Genomic DNA, 26,056 nt, shown 5'->3' on the forward strand with positions numbered 1-26,056 from the left:
TTACTGAATAATTTTGCCAGTGAAGAAGGGCAAGACCTGCATATATTTACATCCACATTCCTGAAAGCAGGATCATCAGCCTCCCTACCCATTCAAAACAGTTTTCCCAGATTCCATTTGGTTTCCAAAATCAGGAGTTAAGCAGAGGTTAGGGTGATGTGAAGGCACAGAGGCCCTACCTAAGTCACTGGTAAGAAGGGGATTGACCTCCCGTTTCCTCTTCTTCTCGTACAAGCATTAGAAGACGAGGAAGCAGACGCGCCGGCCAGCGGGACTTGGGGAACGCCGCAATACTGCGGTGCAGGAACCTGAACAGACCAGGAAAAAAGCAGGCGGCTGATTACAGGTTAACTACAGGGAGGGGGGCAAGAAACCAGTAAAAGTGACCAGCAACGTGGCAGCTTGAGGAGTTTTTGTACGTACTTGTTTTGCCAACTTTGCGGTAGTAGGCGGCTTTTATTGTACACTTGATTGGATGGCCTGAGGAGCATAGAAAGAGCTGTTACAGTTGCCTTAGACTCGTCCTAAACTCTTTGTCCACTTTGTATCATCCATCTTGTTACTTTCTAGCAGGGCAAGTCAGACTTCCTCGGCAAAACCACTCACAGTACTTCTTTCCTTTAAGAGCACAGTATTTAAAATACTCGTATTTGAAGAAGAGGCTGATTTACACTACATGAAACCAAGAGAATAACAATCATTACAAGCTACTTTACATTTTAAAGTGTATGGTTTATCTTCTGTAGAAGCATCCGAGCGTACCAGGAAGCTCCGCAAATTACAGGACTGCGTAACGCAGTAGCATTTTACTCAGGTAATAGTTTTTCATGAGGAATTAGGTGCCTGCAAGACTACAGGAACCTCCTTTCAATACTGTATAACTTATCATTCCAGCCAAGCTGACAGAGAACCTGACAGTTTAAGATAAAGAAACTTCCCTGCCCAACCAACCGTAATTAAGATCAACATTTTTTAAAAAGCGACACAAGACAGAAACAATTAAGGTAAATTAAAACAGGAAAAAAAATTAACTGCCTTAAAATTTTAGCAGCTTCCAAACAAAAATTGCATTCCAAGGATCCAAGGATTTTCACTTTCTAACCTACTATTTAACAAGTATCTATATACATGTGTGATATTTTGGTAAGAAAAAGCAACAAGACTCCATTCCTTCTATCTTTTTTGCAGACTTTCTAGAGTAATATGACACAAGTGATCTACCCTTGCTCAAAGAAAAAATCACTGAGCTGTCACTTTTGAGGAGGGTGGATTATGTACTGGGGGGGGATTACAAAAAGCTCCATTTGGCAATGATCAGGTGCGCTCTGTTCTAGGTGGTCATCAGCACTTATAGATGTGGGGTTTTTGTGTGTAAACATCATCAAGATTCAACATTTACAGCCGCCTGTTCAAAGCAGCCTTTCAGCTAGCGTGTGATATTCCCATGCATACGACAGACTGCTGCAGACTACAAAATAGTCTCCTCTTCTCCCCGTGGCAGCACTCCAAAACCCTGCCGCCACCTTCCCATGTTGCAGGAGCAACCATGAAAAACACAGGCAATTCTTTTTTTCAGTTACTGCTGGGCAGTCCGACACTATGCTCTGAGTTTATTATGGTCTAACACACCCCTGCTTGGAACACAGCAGCAAGCAGGAAGAAGGTGTACGGGTTCCAGACCTCTTTAGAAGTAGAAAGGAGTTTAAAGTAAGTCCAGGAAATTCTAGCGCAATGAAGCCACTGAAAAGTATAAAATTGGAATCGCAATGGTATCTTAATTGGTTGATACAAGCTTGTTTTCTTTACTAGGTGCTGCATGTAGCAGACCATGAAAGCAGTATCACTGTTTCTTGTGTGAAGCATTTATGTGGTACTGTCGATGAACTACTCTGCTTGTGCTGCAGTACTAGCAGGAATAAAAAGGATTACAGAACGACAGGGAGATGTATTTTGAATTCCTGTTAACAAAAAAGAAAGAAACCCTCACACCTAACTGTTTTTGTTTAGGATTTTTATTGAAAAACATTAAAGCCAAAAACTTATCAAGGCCCGTTTTACAGTAAGTGTAAGACACACGGAAGGGCTTAGCTGCTATCTGGATTTAGTGCAGGGACCTTATTCCAATATTTTTCTCATGCAATTGCTAGATTAAAATCACATCCTCATTTAACATCAAAATGAATTATTAATAATGCTTTCTTAGGATTTAACACTAAAATCTGGTTTTAAAAGTCCCTTTTCCAAAGGCTAAAAACATTCACACAGCAAGATTCCCCCCTTCGCACACCAGCTGATAGCTTCCTGTGTCCGGTAACTGGCAGAAACAGACAACAGAGCTCATTTTTCCTTTTTGTTATTCTAATCTGAGAAATTTCTTAAATGCTGCTTCCTGGGATTTCATATTTGGCCACATTACTTTAGTTACACACAAAACGTGATTTCTCATTCTTGTTGGAGAGCAGTCTTTCACTACTTATCCCAAAAGACACCCTCCCAGCCAGGGGTTACGTTAGCATAAACCTGCTGCTGCGAACAGCGTGCCCTTTAGGCAAGTTAAACCTTGTAGTAATATCATCAGAACACTAACCTCAGGATGTCAAGCTCCCATCGGTTGTAATTCCTAATATTGTGCACTTTGAAAATATTTACTTTAGCATGTTATACTTTACAGCCTAGAGAAGTTGATTTTTTTGTGTGTGTGCTTATTCCCCGCCTTTCAAAATCTGTCTTTCCTCTCTTCCATTTATTCAAGCCCTTTCCCTTGCCACCAGTTATTTCCCTTTCTCATAGCTGCAAGAAACAGGACAGAAAGCACACAAATACATTTCAAATGTGAGATCTGAAAAAGTTGGTGGACAGCAGACAATGGTCTGGTAAAACTCTTAGTTGATGAATGAGCTTGTAAAATGTAAACCCCATAAACCCTTTAGTATACTATTCAAGCCTTCAATTTTAAATTTGCAAATTTACTTATATTGGATTTCAAACCTTCCAACCTTCAGTGGTTTACTGTATTCAAATATGCTAGTCACTTCACACTTTTTCCCGATATATATAAACACAATGCTCCCTGAAGAAATGATGAAGCACCACTTGAAACAAGCAATTTTACTTCTGACAGAATAAGTTCTTTTGCATTTTCAGTACATTTGCATGTTAAATGATTTGGGTTCTTAAAGTTGTTGCACTTCAGTTTTCCCTGAACTTATCTGATTTTCAAGTGAACCACGATTTCTTCGCAGTTAATAGTCCTGTCTGCCAGAGTAAAATTCAAGGCTAATTTACATGAGCCTTTTTTTGCTTCATACTCTGCCTATTAAAAACCATTATGCTAACCATGGAGATAAACAAAGTGCTTGATTTGAAAGGTGCAGAAGTCACGTAACCCAAGAAATGGCTGGATTTTCTGTTTGTTTCTGTGTAACTCTGGCCACTACTGTACTAAAATTAGTACTGAAGTGTTTCAGTTTGCAACTTCTCTGCAAACTAGCTTTAAAAGAATGTTACAGGAGATTACCACAGAAACAATGTGGGCAGATACCTTATACAGCTGATGCATGACCACCTTTTATTCTGCTGTAATTCGCTGGCATTTTTGATCTCAGAAGAGGGAACAGACTTTGGATTTTGCTAAATGCATTCGTAATTCTCATTTTTATTTTCCATCCAATTAAAAAGACAGCATTGAAAAACAAGTTGTTTTGATAACCCTTAGTCTCACATACATTTTTAATATGACACAGCGAAACTATTTTGCATATTAGCGCTGAGTGCACTTTAAAAAGGACCTCTGTTGAAATATATCCAACAGGTCTTTATAGCACCAGATAATCTGCAGTTGATTGAACTGCTTAGAGTCAGGCTCTTCGCAGCACTGCTTCTCAGGAAAACTGATTACATTTTTATTTCCTCTAGGATTCTGAAAAAGAAAAATCTAGAAGTAGTAGTTTATGTTATCCAGCTGAATGCATGTAAACCATTACTAGACACTCCATTTTCACTTATTCCAGGTTTGTATAACGGATCAATTAATCACTACATGATTCTTCTGGAATGGCACGGTTTAATTCAGTAGCAGAAAATCTCACAGATGCATGGAATGAAAATGTCTCCGATGAATTTTGAAAGTCGTCTCTTGCAAGGTTCGATTCTGCCCCTTGTATTACGTCTCGTTTTCAATTCATAATAGAGAAAAGCAGTGAGGAGCACAAGAGGCCAAGTGCTGGCAACACCATAGAACAACACAATAGGAATAGCAAGGGGACAAGGAAGCAAGAGGAAACCAAGGTACCTGAAACAATCTAGAAATACATTAAATGCAAGATATCATCTTCGGTCTACACCAAATTTAATATTCTTTCAATACCAATTAGATTGGTCTGTTTCCAACTGATAAGCAATTCAGAATTTATTCAGAGTTAAAAGGAATACACAATGTGATGAAACATGAAATACATGAACCATTCATGCACTAAAAACGCGGCCATTGTTTTTTTCACAGGTAAAGCTGAAGCAAGTATGTCAGAATGGCATTTGGTTGAAATGAAAGTAATGCTGGTACGTTACCATTTTTGGTAATTGTTACCTACAACAGTCAAAGTCAGTGACCATCTATGCAACGTTGCAAGGGGCTTGTTTTCCAAATACAAGTTCCAGTAAGCAGAAGTACTATTGAGATCAGTTTGAATACATTATGAAGACTTTTAAACTGTGTATTTCTGAAGAAAGCGGTCAAATGCATCATAAATGGCTTGTCTAAAACAAGAAAAAAGATGATCATTTGTATAATTTGGGAAAGGGCAGATATTAGTGGCATATTTCCATATGTTCACAAATACACTTACGAAGCTGTCATCACAATTGCAAAACAGTATTCAATGAAAGTGTGATATTAGGTAGTCTTTTCTCCTCCACTTATTTCTGGGATCTCTCACTTCAATCTAGTAATATATTTATGTTTCAGGAATGAGTGGGACTGTTTACCAAGTTTAATGTAAGTGCAAATGTTAATGGATTAGGATTTTGCTACTCAAACATGTCAGGAAATGGGTCAGAGACATGCATAATTTAAAGTTTTTGAACAGCTGTCATAAAATAAGGCTGAAGTTTTAAATAGCAGTAAGTTAGTGGTTAGCATACCTTGACCTGGTATGTTGCTATTCCTTTTTGTTGTTGCTTAGACTTCCTAAATGGGAGGTACAGTCTTACTAACTCCTTATTTTTTCACATTAACAGAAGTATAACTTTATAGAACTAAGGAGCTGCATTTATATAACTGATTTATATAACTGCCTTCAGAAAGTCAACACCTAGTATTACTAAGGAAAGAATTAATGCAAGTGCTACTCATTTGCAGTCAAGCTTATGTTTTAATTCTCATGTTCAGTTGTGAAGGGTTTTTTAATTCTAAGAAAGCCTTTGCAAAAAGACAATAACTGCGCAATATGACAGAAGTGGTCACTGCTGAAAAACATGTTTTCTAGTGTCCAGTGAAACAAACTAAAACCTTTTATCAGAAAACAAGAGTGAGAAGGATCATTCTCTTGCCATTGGCTTACTGAATGATCTGAGCTATATTGCACCTCATCTTTGCTCATAAAATGGAAATGCTGAAATTCTATTTAAATTATTTCAGAGCCAATAGCTTGTTCTTCAAAGCAGTATTTGGTATTTGTTGTTTTAATTATAGACTTGCTTTTAGAAAAAAATTATGTGTCTCAAAATTATGGTTTTAAGCTCTCAACTATTTTTAAACTTTCCCATCTACCTTACCTAAAGAGTCCTTGTTTGAAGAGGTAGGCACTGATATGACCTCCATCCAGATACCTAATTTCACATCCAGGCCAGATTTCTTGAAGACTGCGCACCCCAGTTCGGGGAATATACGCATCCTCCTTAGCTTGTACAACTATGATTAAACTGGGGTCAACTGGAACTAAAGAGAAACAAATCAAAATTGAATTTATCTCAGGTAAGAAGCAGAAACACATCATCTAAGATTTCTGTTGTAAAAAAGCTCTATTTCTAAAAAAAAATTAGCATTATTCTAAGATTTTATAAAATTATATTTTCTAATGTCTCCTGCAGCATTTATGTGGCTTTTACCATTACAGTAGTGAGGCCATCAGTAGAAAAACAAACTAATCCATCCCCTTCCCTCCCTTTAAGCAGAAAGCTTCACAAGTCTTATAGGAGAATTGTCTTTCCTTTTATCAACAAAACTCTAGAGCCTTCAGGTCAGTTCTCCAAGATCTCTCTTTTTCAGAAAAAAAAAAACCAATAGAAGAGATCTAATATTTAACAGAGTAGAAGCTTCATATAATTTTTTTCCTCAAGGAAAGGAATAAAAACAACTTTTCATACGAGAGGTCAGAAAAAGTGCAGTATACATTCACTTTCTTTTCTGTTTCCTACATGTTTTAGTTATAACAATATGTTGAGATTTTTATGTTGTATATATTTATTCCTCATAACCAGAAGTGCTCCAATCAGAATACTAACAGGAATAACACCAAAATGGTGTTGAGAAAAATAACAGAGCAGTTCTCTCTTCACAAATAACGTATGTGGCATGGTAAAGAGTGACCAGCCAAGATGTTTTACAATGGGTGTTGCAAAGTATTTCAACCCTCTCCTTACATATATACTAGGTCACGTAGAGGATATGTAATACTAAGTTTGAGTCTAGTCTTCCGTTCAGTTTTGCCTGAAATCTGAACTTAGGCAGATTTTCTGAAGCTCATCTCTAGCCACACTCCAAGGATACCCCAGCAGGGGTTGCAATGTCTCCCAGAGCACAAAGAGACCTGGGAGACAATTGACATGAGGGACTACATCACTTGGACAAGTGCATGAGGATCACAGATCCTCTTAAGTTTCAAGAAAGGTCAGTGCTTTAGCTAAGTGATACCTGGGTAAGCGTCTAGATTAGCAAGAATGTCTGTATTTAGAATACAGTTTACAGGTTTTTTTTCTGTCTACTTAAACAACTTTTAAAGCCTTAAGGAAAGCACTTCACTGGCATTTAACACAAAATCCCTGGCTAGCAGTGATCTGGGACGTTGTCCAAGTCATGGAATCTATCCTAGTTTAGAAATCTTTGGATTTTTTTTTTAACATTTACCAGTGAAGTACTGAATGCCAGAATTAAAAAATGAGGTGGCACAGGGTCTCAGTATCAAGAATGTTTTGACATTCAAAGACAACTCTGTCAAAAACCTGTCTGAAGTCAAAGCATGTTCTAGGACATGCCGGGAGTCCCCAGTGGGTACGGGCACAGTTCAACCATTTTGTCTGAATGGCCTGCCACAAAAGCAATTTCGAGCCCCCATTCCAGCAAAACCCTTTCAATCAGCTGTAGGAAGAAATCACTTGTTTGCATTGCCTGCGAAGGAGCCACTGAAAGAGGTTTGCCCTACATGCCAATACACCCAGGTTCATCACATTTCAGGCTCGCTGGGCTAGAGCTCCCCCTATATGCTATGCCTATCTTGAGGAACACTATATTCACCAGACCACATTGTCCCAGAAGGACCCCGGTGCATTTTTACTGGTCACACTTGTCTAAAAGCTGAGAATTGAGCTTAAATGATACTATGTAGGCTACTTCCTACCTGAGGTCAATATCAGATTTCTGCTTTATGAGATTTACTCGAATCTACTTGAAAAACCTTGTCAGCAAATTATATCTAGACATTCCTCACATCACACAGACGTTTTGTTCTTTTAAATAACACTAATTTACACTAGCTCATATCTGAAAATACCCACAGCAAGGCAGAGAAAAAAAATGAGCAAAGATACTAAACAGCAAATTTTTAACTCACTTCATTAGTTGGCCATTAAGAAGAAACAGAAAAACAATTAGGAAATTGAGTAAACAGATGTTACTGAATAACACTCAAGATATTTTCACATGTCAGCTAAGGTGCTAGCAGGTTTACCCAATGGAGAATGAAGTATCATATTTTATTCAGTTTTCCAAATGGCACAATATAACAAATACATACCTGAGAAGTTAGCTACATGGGTACATTCATCCATTACTCCTTTCATGAACCTTAAGGATTCTCTCTGTAAAGTGTCACTCTTTCTTTTATTTATCCTGTGTCCTTGTGGGTTGGTTACGTTTTTATTGCTATTGCTACTGGTTGAAAATGTTTGATTTATGTACTGCATTTTAGGAGCATCTTGTATGAAGAGTCTTTCTGATGAGGCACTTAGAGTACTTCTATTTGTGGTGAAACTGTGAACAGCTTCTTTAGATACAGTCTGGTTTGGGGAACCAAGGTCGAACATTCTGGAAGTCACATCCACATCCTCCAGACTGTCCACACTGTCAGGGAAGTTTTTAACAAAGTCTTGTCCCATCTTGAAAGAATCCGTCTAAACAAAGACAACAGGTCATTTATTAAGGGTTTCTCCTTTAAACCAGTTGGTTAATCTCATTTTTAAAATCAACTTAATATTAAAACAAACAAAAAAAAAGAAAAGAAACAAACAGCACTGCTCGCTACTTATATATGGTAGCTTATGATACCAACATTTACTTTTAGTTCTATATTAAACTCTGAATTTATAATCACAGTCGTTTAAGCTTCAATTTCTGGGCAATAAACATGTGACCAGGTCTAGTGTTAGGTTTAGGACTGAAAAATCTACTGTCTCTAAATACTAGGAAGACACAAGGTGAACATCCTGAAATGTTTCTTCTTATTATTTTGTCTGCTCCATCAGCATTCCTGGAGTGTATTTTACTCAAAAACAGCAAGTGCTTAAGTAACTGTCTCCACCCCAGCCCTTCTTCTCCTGTTGTAAGGTATCTGAAGAAGGACTGTCACAAAGCGAAGAATCTGAGGAAAAAAATTATTTATCAGAATTGGCTAGAAGACAGCGTTGCAACATACAAGCAATTCTCAAAAAGTTATCATTCCAATCTAATAGAGCAGTGAGGCAACGAAATCCCCGTGGGAAGTGTCTTTCAACCCCAGCCAAAAAGAGTCAAGAAGCAAGCAAAAAAAAAAAGCAGGCAATAAATTATACTTCGTAACGAGAAAGAAGCTAATTACAAAATCTCTACCTCATGTTTATCCCAACTGCCTGGGCAATCAAAGTTTAGAGCTGAGGGAGGGCTAGCATGACACATAGAAACAGAAATAGAGAGACCTAGAACTCTAGACAAACTAGAAAAATAACTTAATATTGCTACATAATAAAAATCTTCTACAGCATTGACTAGTTGGAAGCAATTGCTTCAAAGGGCAAGAAATCATGTTTTTGTATTTATACACCAGGCTACCGGTTTTCCAGAATATATAGCCAGGTACTGGGAAACATTATCTACAGTTTCAATGTTTTGATTAAATATATTTTATGCAGCAGATTACACTAAGTGTGGCCATAGAAAAAACGTGTAGCAAGGGCTATACTTAACACATATTATACAACCAAAAATATTAGCTTCTGTTTTTCAGAAGGTTTTCTTTCAAAGATTTAACAAAAGCATAAGGAAACAACAGGCAAATGTGTTTTAGCTAACAACGGGCTACTTTTACTGGAAGTAAAAAGAAGTTACACAGTTTTCTAGCTTTGCACATGTAAATATTAGCACACAGAGAAAATAAACTATACTTACTCCACAGTATTCCAGCATTTGAATTATTTCTTCTTCATAAACAGTGTGTGTAAAATACTGTTTCTCTAGCTCTCTCCAGTTCACTGCCTTGCTCAACACACCCTGAGATTATAAACACAATTGTCCAGTACACAAGCAAAACCCAGAGAACATGCTAAAATAACAATATACAGAGAAAACTGATCTGTTCCTCAATATGACTTGACTTTTCCAGTGGAATTCTGCCCAAGTTTCCAGATAACCCTTAGAATTATCGTAATCAAAGCATAAGCACATATTATAACATAGGACACGGAAACCCACCTCCCTTAAAACAAACAAAAAAGTTAAAAAAAAGGAAAAAAGAAGGCAGAAAACAGTCGCTCTTAGGGTTTATACACATCTACACTGGACTAAAACCAATGATAGGTCTATTTATTCACCTCCCCTGGCAGCAGTAGTGAAAACAGGTACCCCCCATGGTAGTAGCAGCATTATCACTCAACTATTTCAGCCAGGCTTTGAGCACAAGAAAACATGTTTTCATGGTTTGCTTCCTCACTTTCCCACATCCAGACCACCCCAATCCAGTGGGACCCATCATCGTCCCACAAACCAGCCCCAGCCGCTAATTTGGTACGTGACCCACTGAAGTAGCTCAAAGCTGCCTTCCTTATCATCTCTTGTATACCCTAAGCAGGAAGGGTGTTTTTTGCCACTAGTCACCAACAATGGCCAAAGGATGATAAAATACTCTAACTGAAAAGGTGTATGTGGCCAACCCAGGCCTTTTAATTTACATATCTGAGTACATTCTAGTATGTTAACAAAAATATATGTTAATTACCGTAGTAAAGACTGCAGAAGCTGTTGACCAGGACAGACATGGAATCAATGGCAACGGTTTAGGCCAGTTTGTCACTGCCAGTGAAGCCATCTAGAATCAAAGGCATTTATTACATACTCTAATATTGAAGTCACAATATGGTAAAAAGAACTCTCTCACCTTCAGTTTATTTCTTTATACAGCATCAGACACATACACAGTGCCAAAGCAGTTAAGGCCTGTGGCAATTGGATATACTTTCACCTCTTTAGAAGATACAGCCTATTCTTCAGTGATTTCCCTAACAATAAACAGTGCTCCAGACAGGACTAATTTCAAGGCTGAATGGGTTTTTGTTATAAGAATTCCCAATGGAATATTTATTCTGACCATTTAGTTCTGTAAAACCATGAAAAACGTCTATAAAGCTTTTCATCAAGCTCTTGCAAGCTTATTTCAAGGAAAAATGAAGGCACTCTATAAGAAGGACTATTTAACATTCTATACTTAAAATTTGTATACTGGAAACAAAACATGGAGAAGTAATTCAGCATGTTAAATGGACTCTTCTTTCCTTTAAAGTTTAGATTATTATTTTTACATCACTTCTCAGAACACATTTTTGTGAATATTCCATTTATCCCCCAAAAAAAACAGAGCAAAGAAGCTCAACGTTCAGAAGGTCCCTCTATCATATGCTCTTGACAAGTTTTATTTTATTGCTTTAGAGGATAACAAGTGATTACACTGAACAGTGTAAACCCTTAATACAAAATACCCCATGTCTATGCCAGATGTTCTAATAAATGGCTTTATACAACTGAACTATAATTCTAGTCTAATTATATTTTAATTTTAAAAAGTTACAGGAACACCAAGTATCTATGTTCTATCAGCCAGAAAGGCTGACTTCTTTCTTCTTGGTTCTAGCTCTACCCATCAGTAGAACTGAGTTAATACTACCTACCTTCTGTTGTAAACCACACATTCTAGAGATGATCAACATCAAATATGACTTATTCCCCTGGTTTTATATTGTACCAGAAGTCCTATAAGTCAGTCAAGACTAGCTAAAAATGTATCTTCCTGGTCTAACAAAAAGAAATTGCCAAGGAGTTTCCAAACTCACTCAGATCTTGCCTCCTTCTCTACCTGTGCTGTATATGACCATTGGTCTAGGATACAGTATCCGTTATTCCTATCGCATTTGCACAGCATTTGAAGTGTCCTGCACGGTTAGTGGTACACACAACAGCTGGAGAATTCCAATGCAACTTACAAATAAGACAGGGAAGACATGCTTAGCACAAAAGTTGTTATTTCAGCAGGGTGATGTTTAATGTAAATCAAAGGTGCTTTGTAAATGTATAACATTTAGAGTTATAAAATTGTGCTTTGGCAGGAAATTATTTTCCTTTCAGTAGACACTACTATTACCAACGTTATTTACTTAGCTCCTACCAACAAACAAGGATCAGCAAAACATAGGTGCATCGCTTTAATAAGCTTTGTACCTATGTCTCACAGATCAATAATTATCTGTAGAGGCACAAGCAGTAATATTTTAACTGTATTAGTCTTTCAGGCATCTTACTAATACACTGCTGTTTTAGTTTGAATCTGCACAGTGTCATACACAAAATCTTATCCACCTCACCACAGAAATCTCTAATCAATACCGATGATCAGGGGAAAAAAAAAGGTAAGTTGAGAATAGAACTGACACCAAAAGTCACCTCAATTATAACACGCCTACAAAGAGGCGACATTTCACACAATGCATTAAAACACAAAAGTTTAAGCAAGCAGAATGGAGGAAAAGAGGGAGAACTAGCAATTGATCAGTATAGAGCTTCATTCAGAAAACACTTCCCCCCGCACCCCCCACCCCACGCATTGTAGAAAAAAACTTAATTATGTGAGAAGCTTATATTCTTATTAAGCCTGTCAGGAGATGGCTGACAAAGGGCTCTATGATTTGTCAGTACATATTGAGGATTATACCAATTCAGCACCCCAGAACATGAGAATTGCCAACAATTTGTTTCTTATGACCCAAAATGTTTATTTTCAAGTACTTCCGAGAGGAACACTATACAACAAGTTATTTCTGTATGCTAAATGATCAAATGAGAAGTTAAAAAAAATTACTGAACAGGAAATATAAAAGCTTACATGTCCTCCCATGGATATTCCAGTCATCCCTAGCGGTCCATAGCCTTCTCTCTCTAGCCAGTGCAAAAGAACTGCCGACTCTAGAACAAGAGCTCCTCCCATCACAAACAGGTCCGAGACATTTTTTAAACATGACCGTCTTTTCTCCCCAGAAAAGGAAAATATAGGATTTATTTTCTAAGATTAGATTTTGACAGTTCTCATCATTCTATACATACTTTTATACAAAGCCTGATCACAATCCCAGATAATTTTGGAGGTGAACTCCTGTTGACTCAACAGGAAAAAAAGCAAGTCCAGATTCTATGGCACTTGTACTTTTTCGTCTAAATCAGCACTAGAAATAGACACCTGCTAAGCTTCTAACGTAATATCACTGGCAGCCTGATCTTCTAGAAACAGGTATTACCAACATTAGAATCTCACTAGTAGTAATCTTCTGTCCTAAAAGTTATAACCAATCTTCTAGAAATAGAATCAAGGTGATACAGTGCTAGACATACACTCTCTCATTTGCGGAAAAGATCCTTTCTCCCCCCCCCCCCCCCCCCCCCGCCTTTTTTTTATTTAGCTGCTTTACATCATTGAAAAATTACACACAACATTTGAAGAGCGATCAGTATGTCAGCTTTGGAAGCAGCCCTCAGTGTTATAGTAAACCTGAAATTGTGAAGTGGGAAGTTTGTCATGGTACTGAAATTCATGCAGCATACTGCAAAGCATTAAAACACAGAAGAAAAAAAAAAAAGGAAAGCTATTCAGAGGGGCTCCAAAAGGTGAAAAAAATGTATTTTACAGAGCAATTAACACACCTCTAATTTGGACTGTGTATTTTTGGTTTCACACAGTCAGGTTACAAAAGGCTACCAGCCTCTTCTGCCAGCATACAGTAACATTTGAGACACTGAAAAACAAGGACAAAGCTTACTGTGCAAGCCACAGGAGAAATGAACATAGCTGCTGCAGACCAGTATTTATAGGCTAATGTAATTCTTTCCTACAGCTTTATTAGGAGATTCCTCAGCCCTCTCCAGCTGCTATATTTATTAAACACTGTTACTAGCACATTAATTAAAGCCACTGCTGCTGCTTTGGAATCTTATATCGAAGAGTGACAATTACTGGTTGGGGTAATAGACGAAGCACTCCCCTTTCAAAGAATCCTTCTCTACATACTAAGCTGCAAAGCCAGACAACTGAGAATGGAGTTAGAAATAGCCTCGTCAAAAACATTTATTCTTCTGCATCAGATCCTCAATAACTGGGAAAAAAACACCAATGGATTTATTCCAGCACACATACTCTCCTGTCACTTTCCTATAATCTTACACTTCTAAATGCAATAATAAATATATGTATGTTTAAGCAGTTCTCCTATCAAAGAAGCAATTTTACAACAATCATCTTAGCTGATAAACGTAATTCACTTTCTTTATAAAAGTGGTTCTTATGTCAAAATAAATAAAATTCAGCATCTGCTTTGAAAAAAATGGAAACCATTGAATTAAAGTCTTATCCTTAAAAGTAATATTTTTTTTAAGCTTTTGAATTTAGGAAATCCAAATGCTGAAATCTAAATAAAACCTAGAAAATCTGAAGTGCTGTAGCGTGAGACAGAATCCTGGTGAAGTCCTAATAGACTGGACAGGTTTAAAAATAAATCACCTTCCATGCGTCTTCTGCTACTGTTAAATGTCCAAGTTAGGATTAAAAATTATTAAAACACCAACTCACATATGCACTTTAAGAAATACTGGTAGACTAAAACCACAGCTTTGCCTCAGACACATATCCTGTTTAATTCTGTTTATACTCCAGTGGTTTGGAAAATGTGAAAAGCGAAAAAACAGGACCACCTAATTCAGCTTCTAAATACACATTTAAGAAAATGACTGAGGGAACAAGTCCTGTAAAATACTGACTATTGCATAGTGTCCACTAACAAATAAGCAACACCAGGTTTATTTACCTGACTGTAAATCCTTAAAATACCTTGGAAAAGCAAAATCTTAGCAATTGTAACAGGAAAATACACCATCTGAGCAAAGATTATTCACAGTCGACTGAAATATAATTGCAGCATTTCTACACACAGTTGTCCTTCAGGAAAATAAACTGGTACTTGCTTGCATCTCACGCTATACTGGAAGTCCATCCCATGCACACTTTCCTGATCACTGTGATCTCTTAACAGAAAAAATGGCAAAGCAGCCTAGCAAAGGGCAGACAATTACACATTAGCAGGTTACAAGTGGCCCATGCTTGGGAATTTTTTTTTTTTAATAAGCTATCAAAGTTTACACTACTTTGAGCTTCTTCAGAAAAAAAAAAGGTATTTCAAAAAGATGGTATCTATGAATATAACGGTAATACTTACAATTGATCCTTAGGTTTTCTACAGCCATGTAGAAGACTCAAGTTAAAGAAAGTAAAAAATTTCTTTATATAAAAAGTGGTAATTAAAACAAAAACTAAAATAAATCACATACATAAATAGCACAGAGTAATTAAAACTTGGAACTTAAATTCCAGATGTTTAACTGGAACATCAGGTTAAATGTAGCTGCTGATGTAGTTTGCAACATAAGATTTTACTTTGTCAGGTATATGGGTAGGAAAAAAGTGTAACCAAAGATTCTATTTAATGAAACAGAATAACAGCGTTATAGAAGTTACTAATGAATTGATGACAGGGCAGAACCTAATTTTTTTAAAAAGAAACAAATCTTAAATGGTAGCAGTAAGTTTCTCAAAAGTACCTGAGGTACTAAAGGATTGCATTTGAGAAGGGAAGGCAGGAGAGGCAACTTTCTTTTCTCTCATCAACACATCCAGAAGTCACACAGTATGACATAGAATAGTTTTCACCCTGTCACAGCTAAAGGAATCCTACCAGTACTTTGATCAGTACACAGATTTGTATCAGACCTTCTATTCTAATGACTACAGTAAGATGCTGTAGAAGACATTTTCAAACAAATCAGAAAAGCAATACTTGGTATAGAAGTAGCACATCATATTAACTGTGTTCCACATTGTGTTTCATGCAGCAGTCATACTTTGCTTTTCGCTTCCCTCCACTGAAAAGTCCACTGGAAATTGATCCACAAAGCACATATTACATTACTGTGAAGTGTCTTGCACTTTCTGGAGAGAATGTTAAGAATAACTATTGTTCTTCCCACAAAAGGATATAATAAGGATTTTCTAGCAATAGGGAAGCCATACAGGCTTCTTTAATCATTGGGCGTGCCATTAATGTGCGTCTCCTCCAGAAGTGCTAAAAATAAGATGTACAAACATATAGTAAGGCAAAAATATTATTTAATTTCTCAGTTACAATCAGTTTTACATTTTACATACTCACATGATCTCCAGTGCCTGCTAAATGAATGCACACAGGTCTGTGCTTGCTACTCCATCTTCTGGGTATAATGAACTGAAATCTATGAGAAACAAAACAGCTATTTTAGCAAAGTAAGTGTATCTATTTACAAGCTGTGCCAGAGAAAATAATCTTTAAAAAAAGACAAAGACAGAATAAAGTATTTTCAAAACCCATGCAGGCAAACTGCCAACTATTCAGCAATATCATTTTTCATAAACACATCCAGCAAAGAAAGGAATCCAAAAGTAGGACAGAATAAATGCCAAACGAGAAAAGGAGCCAAGCTGAAAGATCACGTTCCTAAAAAAGACCACTACCTCATCATCACAATTTAAATTTTGCAGAGTAGAGAAATGGAACTTCAGATGAAAAGCAGCCTAAACAAGTATGACTAGCTCTCCTAGGCAGCATTGCTATTTTTCTCCTGAGGGCACAACAGCTGAAATTGAAGATTAAGATGAGCAATATATTTAAATTTAAAAAAAAAAATAAATCAAAAACCCAACATACAAACCATGAAACTATTCTATTCATCCAACATCAATCAGTTAATGTCTTCTGCTGCTACTCAAGTTATTTTCAGTCTGACTACTGGGAGGGGGCGAAAAAGAACATCACTCTGAGCCACTAGTATTTTCCCCACAAGACAGAGCACTGTTACCTACAGTAGGTTACACTTTGGAAAACATATTCCTGCAATGCACAACCATCTTAAGGGGCATTTGTGGAGCATTTCAAAACTGTAACAATACTGTCCAATGTAGCAATTAGCATAACCTGACTACAAACTGTAAGAGAACATAAATAAGGAAACATTCAGTATACTATATTTTCCGGTATGGTACTAATTAGCCCAATAATGTTAAGAGACCGGTTCTTTCTCTAACCAATGGAGAGGTGGAAAAAGACTGATATTTTGACTATCAAACTTTTTCTGACATTCCTTAGTGTTACACATTTAAGTACACATAAACACACCAACCAGTTATATCGATAAAATTGACAGTGACCGTATCGACTTGAGCTGACAAACTTCAGATTTAATTTTCAAAATTTCAAAATTTCCAAGTTTAGTTCAAAACTAAAAGCAAACAGAAGTTACACTCCCTTTCCAAACCCACTCCTCAGCCACAAAGCAGCGTTAGTGTGAAACCAGCAAAAATGCCATTAGGTATCTTCTGACTATTAGGGATCATCCAGCTCTCTGTGAGGACACTGGGTTTTTTTGGCTTGCCAAGTAAGAAAGGCACCAGATTCTCTTGCTACAATTAAATGAACTTACTACTTCAGTACACGTACAATATTTTTGTAGTCAATGTAAATGGAAGGCTGGAATTGTTCCTTCAAATATAATAACATGCTTCTTTCACATAAACAGCTTCTCCTGCCACTGTAAAACAAGCAACTACTGTCCTGGCTATAGCATCCTTCATTTCCAGCATCCATTCATTTCCATTGCACATTTGGGAAAACAAACAAACAAACAAAATTTTAAAAAACCCCAGGATATTCCATAGCTTTGTGCAATACGATTTCTACACTCAAAAAGTCCCCTAGCAAGGTATGTCCTTTTTTTTTAAACACAGATTAAACTATCACTTGAATAAGAACTATCTTCACTTTTGAGATCAAAAACTATTTCAACACATTAGTACCAAACCAGTTTGAAATATTTTACAGATAATTTGTGTTAAAATCAATTAGCTTCACAATAAAACTACTTATAGACCATTCTTATTTCTCTGCAGTACTAGTTTCAGAAGGGAAATACCACCTGGTTTCTCTTACCTTGCTATAAGAGATTCGACTGGCAGGACGCCTGGGACATAATGAGCCAAGGGGGAAATGAAGTGCCCCTCAAGGATTTTACAGTCGGATTGCTCCTCAACCTACAGAGAGAATGAGATGATAGCAATACATTTCATATCAGTGTTTAACTTTCTCTGAAAGCTAGTCTCTTAAAGCAGAATTTGTTATAGGATAAAAATGTACTTTAAAAAACTCAAAGCTGAGGTCTATTTCAAATATAGGGATATACATGTTACCAACATAGTCAAAATATTTGTTTCAAACTTTGCTTTTATTAAATGACCTATTAAAGGAATCAAGGAGAAGTGTAATGCTGCCCCACTTCAAATAACTTTGACAACACACTAAGTTTTGAGCATTTTTTTGAGCTTTAAGATCTGACATCCCACCTCCCACACTGCCAACTATCATATTACTGGGGGGGAATAAAGCAGTATCTCTACAGCCACTGCTTTATTCTTCGTTTTCTTCCACTCTCTGCTAGTAGCCAACGTGACTGCTCATTTTCCCACCCCTTCCAATCCTGTTTCACATTTTTCTTGTTGCTCCTAATTCTATCCACAGCAGCTCAATTTTTAACAAAACAAAAAAAATCAGAACAGCAAATTGTTAAAAGTATTATCTTGCCACAGCATTGACCAGTCAGGAAAATATAGATTTACCTGACATCAAGATTCTGTTCTTCTATACCACAAAAGGTGCCTGGTAGGTACTAAGTTGATTTCACCTTTATATACCACGAGGAAAATAAATTTTGTTAAACTGCATCATCTCTTGCTTTTAAGTACCTTGTCAATGAACACTGGGTAATCTCTTGAAACCAGCGTCTGGCATTTTTCCCTATTGCCAATAATCTTTCTGAATTCAAATATTCTGTTGAAAGGAAACAGAGAAGATTCAACTTTTAATCTAAAAAAAAAGAGACTCTATATATATATCTGTATGTGTGTATATATATATATATATAATTTCAGGAGCTAAAGTAAGCCACAAAGGAAATAAAAGTTATGAAGCCAGCTTTGCGTTTACAGATTAATCAAGCTACCATAGAAAATGAAGTTTTTAAGTTAAAAAAAAAAAAGGCTCGAGTACATAGCTTGTCATTGCACAGCTCTTAAATAGTATTTTACACCTGATATGTTGAAAACTTGTGTCATTCTTCAGGACTAAATCAATACATAGCAACCTCCTACGCTTACAGATCCTTTGTAGCCACATTGGGGCAATACAGACTGAATGGGTGAAAAACAAGCTGGACTACCAACATCAAAGTGCAATTGCCAACGATCTGAAAGCTATCTGGAAACAAACTACTAACAGCACTTAGGGAAGTTCATGACACAAACGGGAGGGTGCTGTTAACAGCTGGAAGGTAGGGCTACTGTTCAGAGCGACCCAGAAAAGCTAGAGTAACAAGTCAACAAGTATCCTAATGCTCGACAATAAAACTGCAACGTCTTGCACCTAGGACAGAAGAGCCCCATGCAACAATACAGGCTGGGAACTTCCCAGCTAGCTAGCAGCTCTGCAGGCAGAGGCACGGGGTTTCTGGGGGACAGCAAACTGAACACGAGTTGGCAGCACATCCTTGCAGCTAGGAAGGCCAATGACATAACCTCTGCATTTAGCAAGAGAGAATCCAGCAGGTCAAGGGGGACGGGGTTTCTATTGCCTGGGGAAGAACGTGCTCAGGGGCAAACCTAGTTACTTTCTTCTACTACTTAAATAGGCTGCAGAGTCCGACAGAGAAAATGAAACAAGGCTTCTCAGAGGTATACAGATAGAGGACAAGAGACAATGGTTGGGTGTTGCAACATAAGAAATTCCTACCAGAACACAACTGAAAGATAGTAGTTAAGCATCAGAAAAGATTGCCCAGGGAAACTATGAATAATCTCGATCCTCAAGGGACTTTCAAAACTCAGGTGGATGAGGTGCCAACTGACCTGAATCAACTAAGTTGTTAGCTTTGTTTTGAATAGGGATTTGGACTAGATGCCCTCAAAAAGGCTCTCACAATGGCTCTCACAGCCTTAAATACTCTATGCTAAGAGCAACTTGCTCATTCTTATGGTTGTAAATACACACAACTATGTTACCTGACCAACCAAAAGAGCAGATTTCAGTAGAAAGTACAGAACAACAGCGTAACAGCAATGACCTGTCCACCTTCCCAACACTAGAAAAAAAAACAAACCTAAAGGACAGAAAGAAAGTCGATTTTACCACTGTACCAAAAGTAGCTCTACTATATAGCCTTCACTCTTCTTGTCCAGAAGCACAAGTGCATCAAGTATTTCTGATAAAATAAGGGTAAAAGGTATGGAGAGGTGAATGTGGAGGGTAAGCTAAATGAAGAGAGGCTTTGCTTGACACTAAATCCTCTAAAAATACTGCATTTATCTATTTCCTCTGTAGCTGGGAGGATACTGAAAGCTAGATCTTGCATGTGTTGAAGAATTTCAACTCTTGCTAATGAGTTGAGGATGAAGCATTAGGATATCAGTAGTCATCACATGAAGGGCGTGCACATAAAACTTCAGATTACATCTACGCAGGGTATTCTGCAATATCAGTCAATCTCAGTTAATGCTTGAGGTATAAGTAATTTAATAATTTCCTCTAATGGAGCTTCAGCGTGATCAGTTAAAAAAAGACAGACAATGCTGACACTGTTTCTGGCATGACAGGGCATGCATACTAGGGAGTGGTCCTCCCTCCTCCCACTCGCCAGCGTGAGGACTCAGGAAGGGTGGTATTCTTCCTTCTTCATCCAGGTGAAGCCAGGCTGCTGGGGTACAGCTCATCTTCTTTCCGTTCAAGGGAAATACAGAGAATGAATTCTTCTTCCACTTTTCAGACCAGCAGGCCAGCAAGCATGCCTCATGTTTCCCCCCACAGCTTTTGACCTCATGTGAGACATTCCCCCCCACTATGAAAAAAAGAAGGGCCATAGCTGATTGCATTATTCCTGCCAGCAATGCTTTCTTAATGCTGCTTGACATTAACGTGATTGCACCCTTATAGACCTCACGCAAGAGAAACGCCTTGCCTAGCATTGAAATAGCTAACAGTAGAATTAGTCAGAAGTTCCCCTATAGGCAGTAATTGTGTTGGGGGGAGATGGGGATGGGGGAGTGGAACTTCATCATGTCTCACCAAGAACCTAAGAGTTTGAGAGGGTTTTGATAACATTAAAACATCCTATTTCAGGTACACACACAAAACAGAAATGCTGCAATCAAAACCAAAACACATCTTTTTTGCTTATTCCAACAAAAGTAAACTACACATTTTAAAAATCCAGTCTCATTTTGCAGGAAAGTCTGCTACTGAAGAGAAAAGTCAACTGAAGAAAGGCATACAAAGCAATTCAAGTGACATTTCAAGATGAGATGTTTCACTTGGACTTACAAACAAAAAACAAACCCTGCATAACTCCACTGCTATTCACAGTGAACAAAACCTTCAGGTTTTTAAAATTTTCTTTATTGAGTTTCAAATACATAAGAATTAGCTCATTAAATGCAGATTTATCATTTCCTATTTAAATACTACATAGTGCAGAATGTATATATTCAGTCAAGTTTTAAACTTAAGTAGTGCAAGTGCTGAACTTCCTGGCATTACTCTTAACTAATAATATCAAGCAAATATAAAAATTAAGGGGTACTTCAATTTTTTTATTATTTTCAAGACATCTAAAAAGAATGAGTTTACTGCTTTGGGCTATAAGAGAAACTTCTGATTAGATCTTACAATTTTAAAGCTCATTATTGTTAAGAAGTTACAGAAAGCTAGCAAGATCCTCTTTAATGTAAAAGAGAACAATTCCTCAGCAAAAACTCAGCAAGCTTTGTTTTTAGAATACACCTTCAGAGATGCTGCTTGAAGTATGTTATGCATATATGCATAAGCAAAAAATGTAATTGGACCTATATATATCCTCTCAAGAAGAGCTTCCTGAAACACAAACATTTAGCAAATCCCTTTAAGACGTCTTTTAAATCCAGCTCCTCTCTTAGTAAGGAAAGACATGATTTCCTGAATAAAACTAACACGTGAGGTGTTTTTAAATACAGGATAGTAACAATTGTTGGCACTTCAGGGGTTGCTTTTTCCTTTTAATATAAAGTACTGTTTATGTGGGGTTTTTTTAACAAGTCACCTTTTCAGATCCTCTGGTTTTCCCCATCCTCTGATGAAAAGTTTAGTGAGGAGAAGCTTTCTGTACAAGACATCTAATTTACTTACACCCATTAGCAGCAAGCTGACATCTAAAAAAGAACAGGTAAAAACAAGGCAGTTAAAGGTGTTAACTTGAATGGCAAGTTCATTGATTGTAACACAAAGTAGGTTCTTATTCTGGTATCTGTGTTAAAGAAAAGCCATACCATTTTATTCCAAGGAAGTGAACCTTAATATTTGGGTCAATTCTTTTCATTTTAAACAAAGTACAAAGGCAGTTAATTCGAACTCTAGCTTTCAGGAAAATGTAATTTAGGAGTAGGAATTTAACATGCCTAATATAACCAGAAATTTCTTACATAATAGATGACAAGCCAACTGAAGAGGTACATAAGGTCACAGAACTATATCTTCAACCAGTCCTAACTGTATTTTACTTGAACCGATAAAACAATGAGTGGCACTGATCTCTGTCCTGTCAATATAGCTGTGATGGCAAAAACTTTTCGGTCAACATGCACTTTCATAAACATGTCTCAGAATGTAAGCTTGAAACAATATTTGGTTTTAAACAACTAGAAGACTAGATCTCTAGCAATGTAATTATTTGTTTAAAAAAAGAAAAAAAGTAGCTCCAGTCACTGATGCAGAGAAAGCTTATTTTTGCAAACTTATCTTCATTGGTGTCAAACATACACCCTAACCCTTATTTTATCCATTCCTTTCCGATTTTGGCCAACTCATTTCTTATGGTTTTGAAAACAATATTCCCACTCCCTTCAGGGAAGAAATCACACCAACAAAATCCTTACCAGTATCATTTCTTTTTAGCAAATATACTAGCTCAAATACAGCTAAAGCCAACAAGATTTTAGGCAAGCTGAGTATTATTTTCAAAATAATACTTACTGAAGTGAACAGGGAGCCACTACCGTGCTCTTCCAATGAGGAAGGAAGGAGGAAAAAAACAAAAAGGAAGAGAATTCAAATCTGGTTTCTTGGTCAGCAGGATAGAGGTTATGCAAATAATAAAAAAGGTCCAGGATCTGCATACACCTAAGAAAGCAACAGATTTAATAATCAAAGGCTCAGTAAGTTACCTTTAACTCTTTTCTAGTATTCCCAGACCCCTCCATACTAAATGGTCTAAACTTCATCGCACTACACAACAGTGTAATTTAATGAATGGGGTTTTTTCCATTTTAATCCAGAGTTAATTTTTCCCACCACAGTTTAATATGCTCATTTTTAAAATAAACTTGTCTGAATACAAGAAGTTTAAATTGCGGTGAAATTAATAAATACGTTTCCTCTGCACTTCTGAAAAGCCAATACTTAAGAATCAATATACAGAAAAAAAACCACTTTAACACCTGGAATAAGTTACTATCAAAATAGACGTTTTAGACAATTTAAGGTACTTTAATACTGGAACAAGCATCCTAGTAAGCCCCAGTGGTTCTATGTTCAGTCATTACAGGGCAGAAATAAATACCTGAAATCACCAGAAAGTCAAAGTGGGGACCTTCTATTTTAACACTGTAGAAAGTATTCATTCCTACTCCACCAGCCTCAAAGAGCCGACTGCGTAATCTTATTATTCTGATCCATATCTGCTTGGTCTAATAGAATCACAACCTCAATATAATAATTTTCCTCGCCCACTCTTGAGATCTCCATTGACCTCATGTGCTGTTGGGGTGTCAGACAGGAGATGTTTGCTAGCCTCTGCAAGGTCTCTCCTCTGCTTTTTGGAGCAGGGAGACAGCTTGGTATTTTCCTGGTGCTGAAAGAGAATGGGGTGATGGAGACAGGGACAGCAATACAAAGTGAAGCCTCTATAGGACTGCGAAGATGGTTCAGATTGAGTATGCACAAGAGTAAGTTATTCTGCCAAAAATATACTAAAACTAGATTTGCAGATCTGTTGGTATTGTGAAAAGAAGTTTTAATCAATGTTTTGAATCTTAACAAAGCAGCCTTGCATGATTTGTTTGGTTGTTGTGGTGGTTTTTTGTTTGTTTTTGGTTTTTGGTTTTGTTTTAAATCCTTTCCAAAATAAAAGTCACAGAAGAGAGCAAACGTGAAGATGTTGATTTTGCTGTGATTTCAAAGGCTGGCCTGACGAGCTCTCTCTGTTGCGCGGAGGGAATGCCAAAACAAATTTCTAGGCAAGTACCTTATATTTAAATGCAATATTGATTGAGGTGAAAGGAATGCTTCATCCTGTATTCGGTTTTATTGATTGAATAAAGACTTCAAGGTAACTCAGGATATTTCAATTAATCAGATTGAAGATTAAACCACTACCATTAAGAGTGCAAGAAACACTAAAACAAAAAATATTTCAAGTACCTGAAGTATGTTGTATAGAACTTCTCAGATGTATTACCGAGATAAAATAGGGGTCAGTCTCCCATTTTGTTTACCTTAATAACAAAAAGGTAGGACACACTTCAGTCACTGCCCATCAACATCTACATGGAAAGACAATTACAAGTACTTTCACTGTCAGAAATGGCAAATCCAACTGTTGGAGGTGGAAATTTTATAACTTCACAGTAGAAGTAAAGAGTTTATTGTAGCAGCAGGAGTTTGAACTTAAGAAAAGAATCAGCAGAGCTTGTTTTGGAATGTGAGTGGGTTTCCACCACTTGATACCACGCGTGTAACATGACAATCCCTCTGTAAGACAGGTCAGCTGGAAGCAGTGACCCAATAAAGATGCTGCATAGCTGTGTAACCCACAGAACAGTACCTGTGCTATGAATATTCAATGAGTATATTGTTAACACAGTAAGCTTTACATGATTGCAAGTTGTGAACAGAAACTGTAACAGATAGAAAGGCACATTCTGAAGCGATCCACTAAAAAACTCCCTACATTCTAATACAAAATACATTCTGTATTTGCTACAGAAGAAGATAAGGAAACCTAGAGATAAACTATAACTAATCTCTTACTCTAGGAAGAGTGTTTTTCTTTGCTTCCAGAACCCTCATACTGCATACTAACAATACATTTTTGGTGTGTATACTTATTTCATAGAAACAGGCACAAAAAATCCAAAATCCAACATGCAATAGGTCAGCCATTCCTTTTCATCCAGTGCATGCAGCTTCAATTACAAGAACACTACCACTGGAAGGAACGTAAAGACTTTGTTAAAGGCCCAGACTAGTGCTTTTATACATGACTACGAAACAGCTCCCACCAAGAAGTCAACCCAAAAAAGCCAAGGTGTATCTTATTTTAGGAGGCCGACTCATTAACTTCCTTGCACTTTAAAAAAAAAACAAAACACACCACTCTTTTCCAATTAATGTTAGGTCATACTTTTTTTCTTTTCCCTCCAGTAAAAGAAAGATTGATTTTTTAAAAAAAAATCATAAAGAAGCCACGGCAACAGGTCAGACACGCCCACAGCCACTCCACAGGCCGGGATACGGAGGAGCCTGCGGCCGGACAGAGGGCCCAAGGCAGGAGGGCTGCGCCGCCGGCCGAGCCGCCCCCTCCCGCCTCGCCCTGCCACCCCGACATTCACCAGTCCAAAGTGCGGGGCTCACCCGACGTCGCCCTCCCGGCCCCGGGGCTGCGGCCGGCCCCGACGCCCTTTGGGGAACCGCCCAGCCCTCCCTCAGCCTGCACCGAGCGGGACCCAGGACCGCGGACCCGGGAAGAGGCGGCAGGAGGCGCCCCGTTAAGGCCCGGGGGCGCGGCGGGGAGGCGGACCCCCGCTCCGCCCCGCTCCCCCTCAGCCCGCCGGACACCGAGCCCGTCCCCCCGCGGGAGGACAGGGGTCGGCAGCCCGCCCGCGGGGCGAGGCCGCCTCAGAGAGGCGCGGAGACCAGCCGCCGCTCCCCGGTCGGGCGAGGGGGTGGGGGATTCCTCCTTCCCACTCCATCCCCGCCCGTCCGCCCCGCAAAGGTCACTCACCCGACGGCCCGGCGTTGCCGGTACTAGGGCACCGCATGAGCGGGAAGGGGTCGTAGTGGAGGAGGAGGAAGATGAGGAGGAGGAGGGAGAGGGGCGGGGCGGCCTGGCCGCACGGGCGGG

At 38.1% G+C, this 26,056-nt stretch overlaps 1 protein-coding gene across 7 annotated transcripts; it reads right to left on the reverse strand.

Moving 5' to 3' along the window:
* Positions 1–1,996: 1,996 nt before the first annotated feature.
* Positions 1,997–26,056, reverse strand: ABHD18 (abhydrolase domain containing 18). Of its 7 annotated transcripts, none has more exons than XM_064450478.1 (15): positions 25,937–26,056; positions 24,355–24,428; positions 22,909–23,055; positions 21,980–22,088; positions 18,600–18,684; positions 17,791–17,891; positions 15,982–16,060; positions 15,808–15,894; positions 14,992–15,017; positions 12,615–12,753; positions 10,461–10,550; positions 9,635–9,736; positions 8,010–8,385; positions 5,773–5,935; positions 1,997–4,755 (listed from the first exon to the last, which is right to left on the reverse strand). In XM_064450478.1, exons 4-15 carry the CDS (start codon positions 22,069–22,071, stop codon positions 4,704–4,706), a joined length of 1,392 nt encoding a protein of 463 aa, XP_064306548.1. In that variant the 5' UTR covers positions 22,072–22,088; positions 22,909–23,055; positions 24,355–24,428; positions 25,937–26,056; the 3' UTR covers positions 1,997–4,703. The 7 variants fall into 7 exon arrangements, with proteins under 7 accessions (XP_064306548.1, XP_064306549.1, XP_064306551.1 ...); XM_064450479.1 differs by lacking the exon at positions 25,937–26,056 and adding an exon at positions 25,567–25,825; XM_064450481.1 differs by lacking the exon at positions 5,773–5,935.

Source organism: Phalacrocorax carbo, chromosome 4 (assembly GCF_963921805.1).
Source record: "Phalacrocorax carbo chromosome 4, bPhaCar2.1, whole genome shotgun sequence".
NCBI classification, from domain to species: domain Eukaryota; kingdom Metazoa; phylum Chordata; class Aves; order Suliformes; family Phalacrocoracidae; genus Phalacrocorax; species Phalacrocorax carbo.

Excerpts from the sequence above, each read along its gene's own strand:
- ABHD18 (XM_064450478.1), bottom strand. The coding sequence starts at position 22,071 with ATGGGTGTAAGTAAATTAGATGTCTTGTACAGAAAGCTTCTCCTCACT. Across the intron at positions 15,895-15,981 it reads TAGCAGGCACTGGAGATCAT|CACTTCTGGAGGAGACGCAC; the intron begins GTGAGTATGTAA and ends TCTTATTTTTAG. Across the intron at positions 8,386-9,634 it reads AAATGCTGGAATACTGTGGA|ACGGATTCTTTCAAGATGGG; the intron begins GTAAGTATAGTT and ends GTCTTTGTTTAG.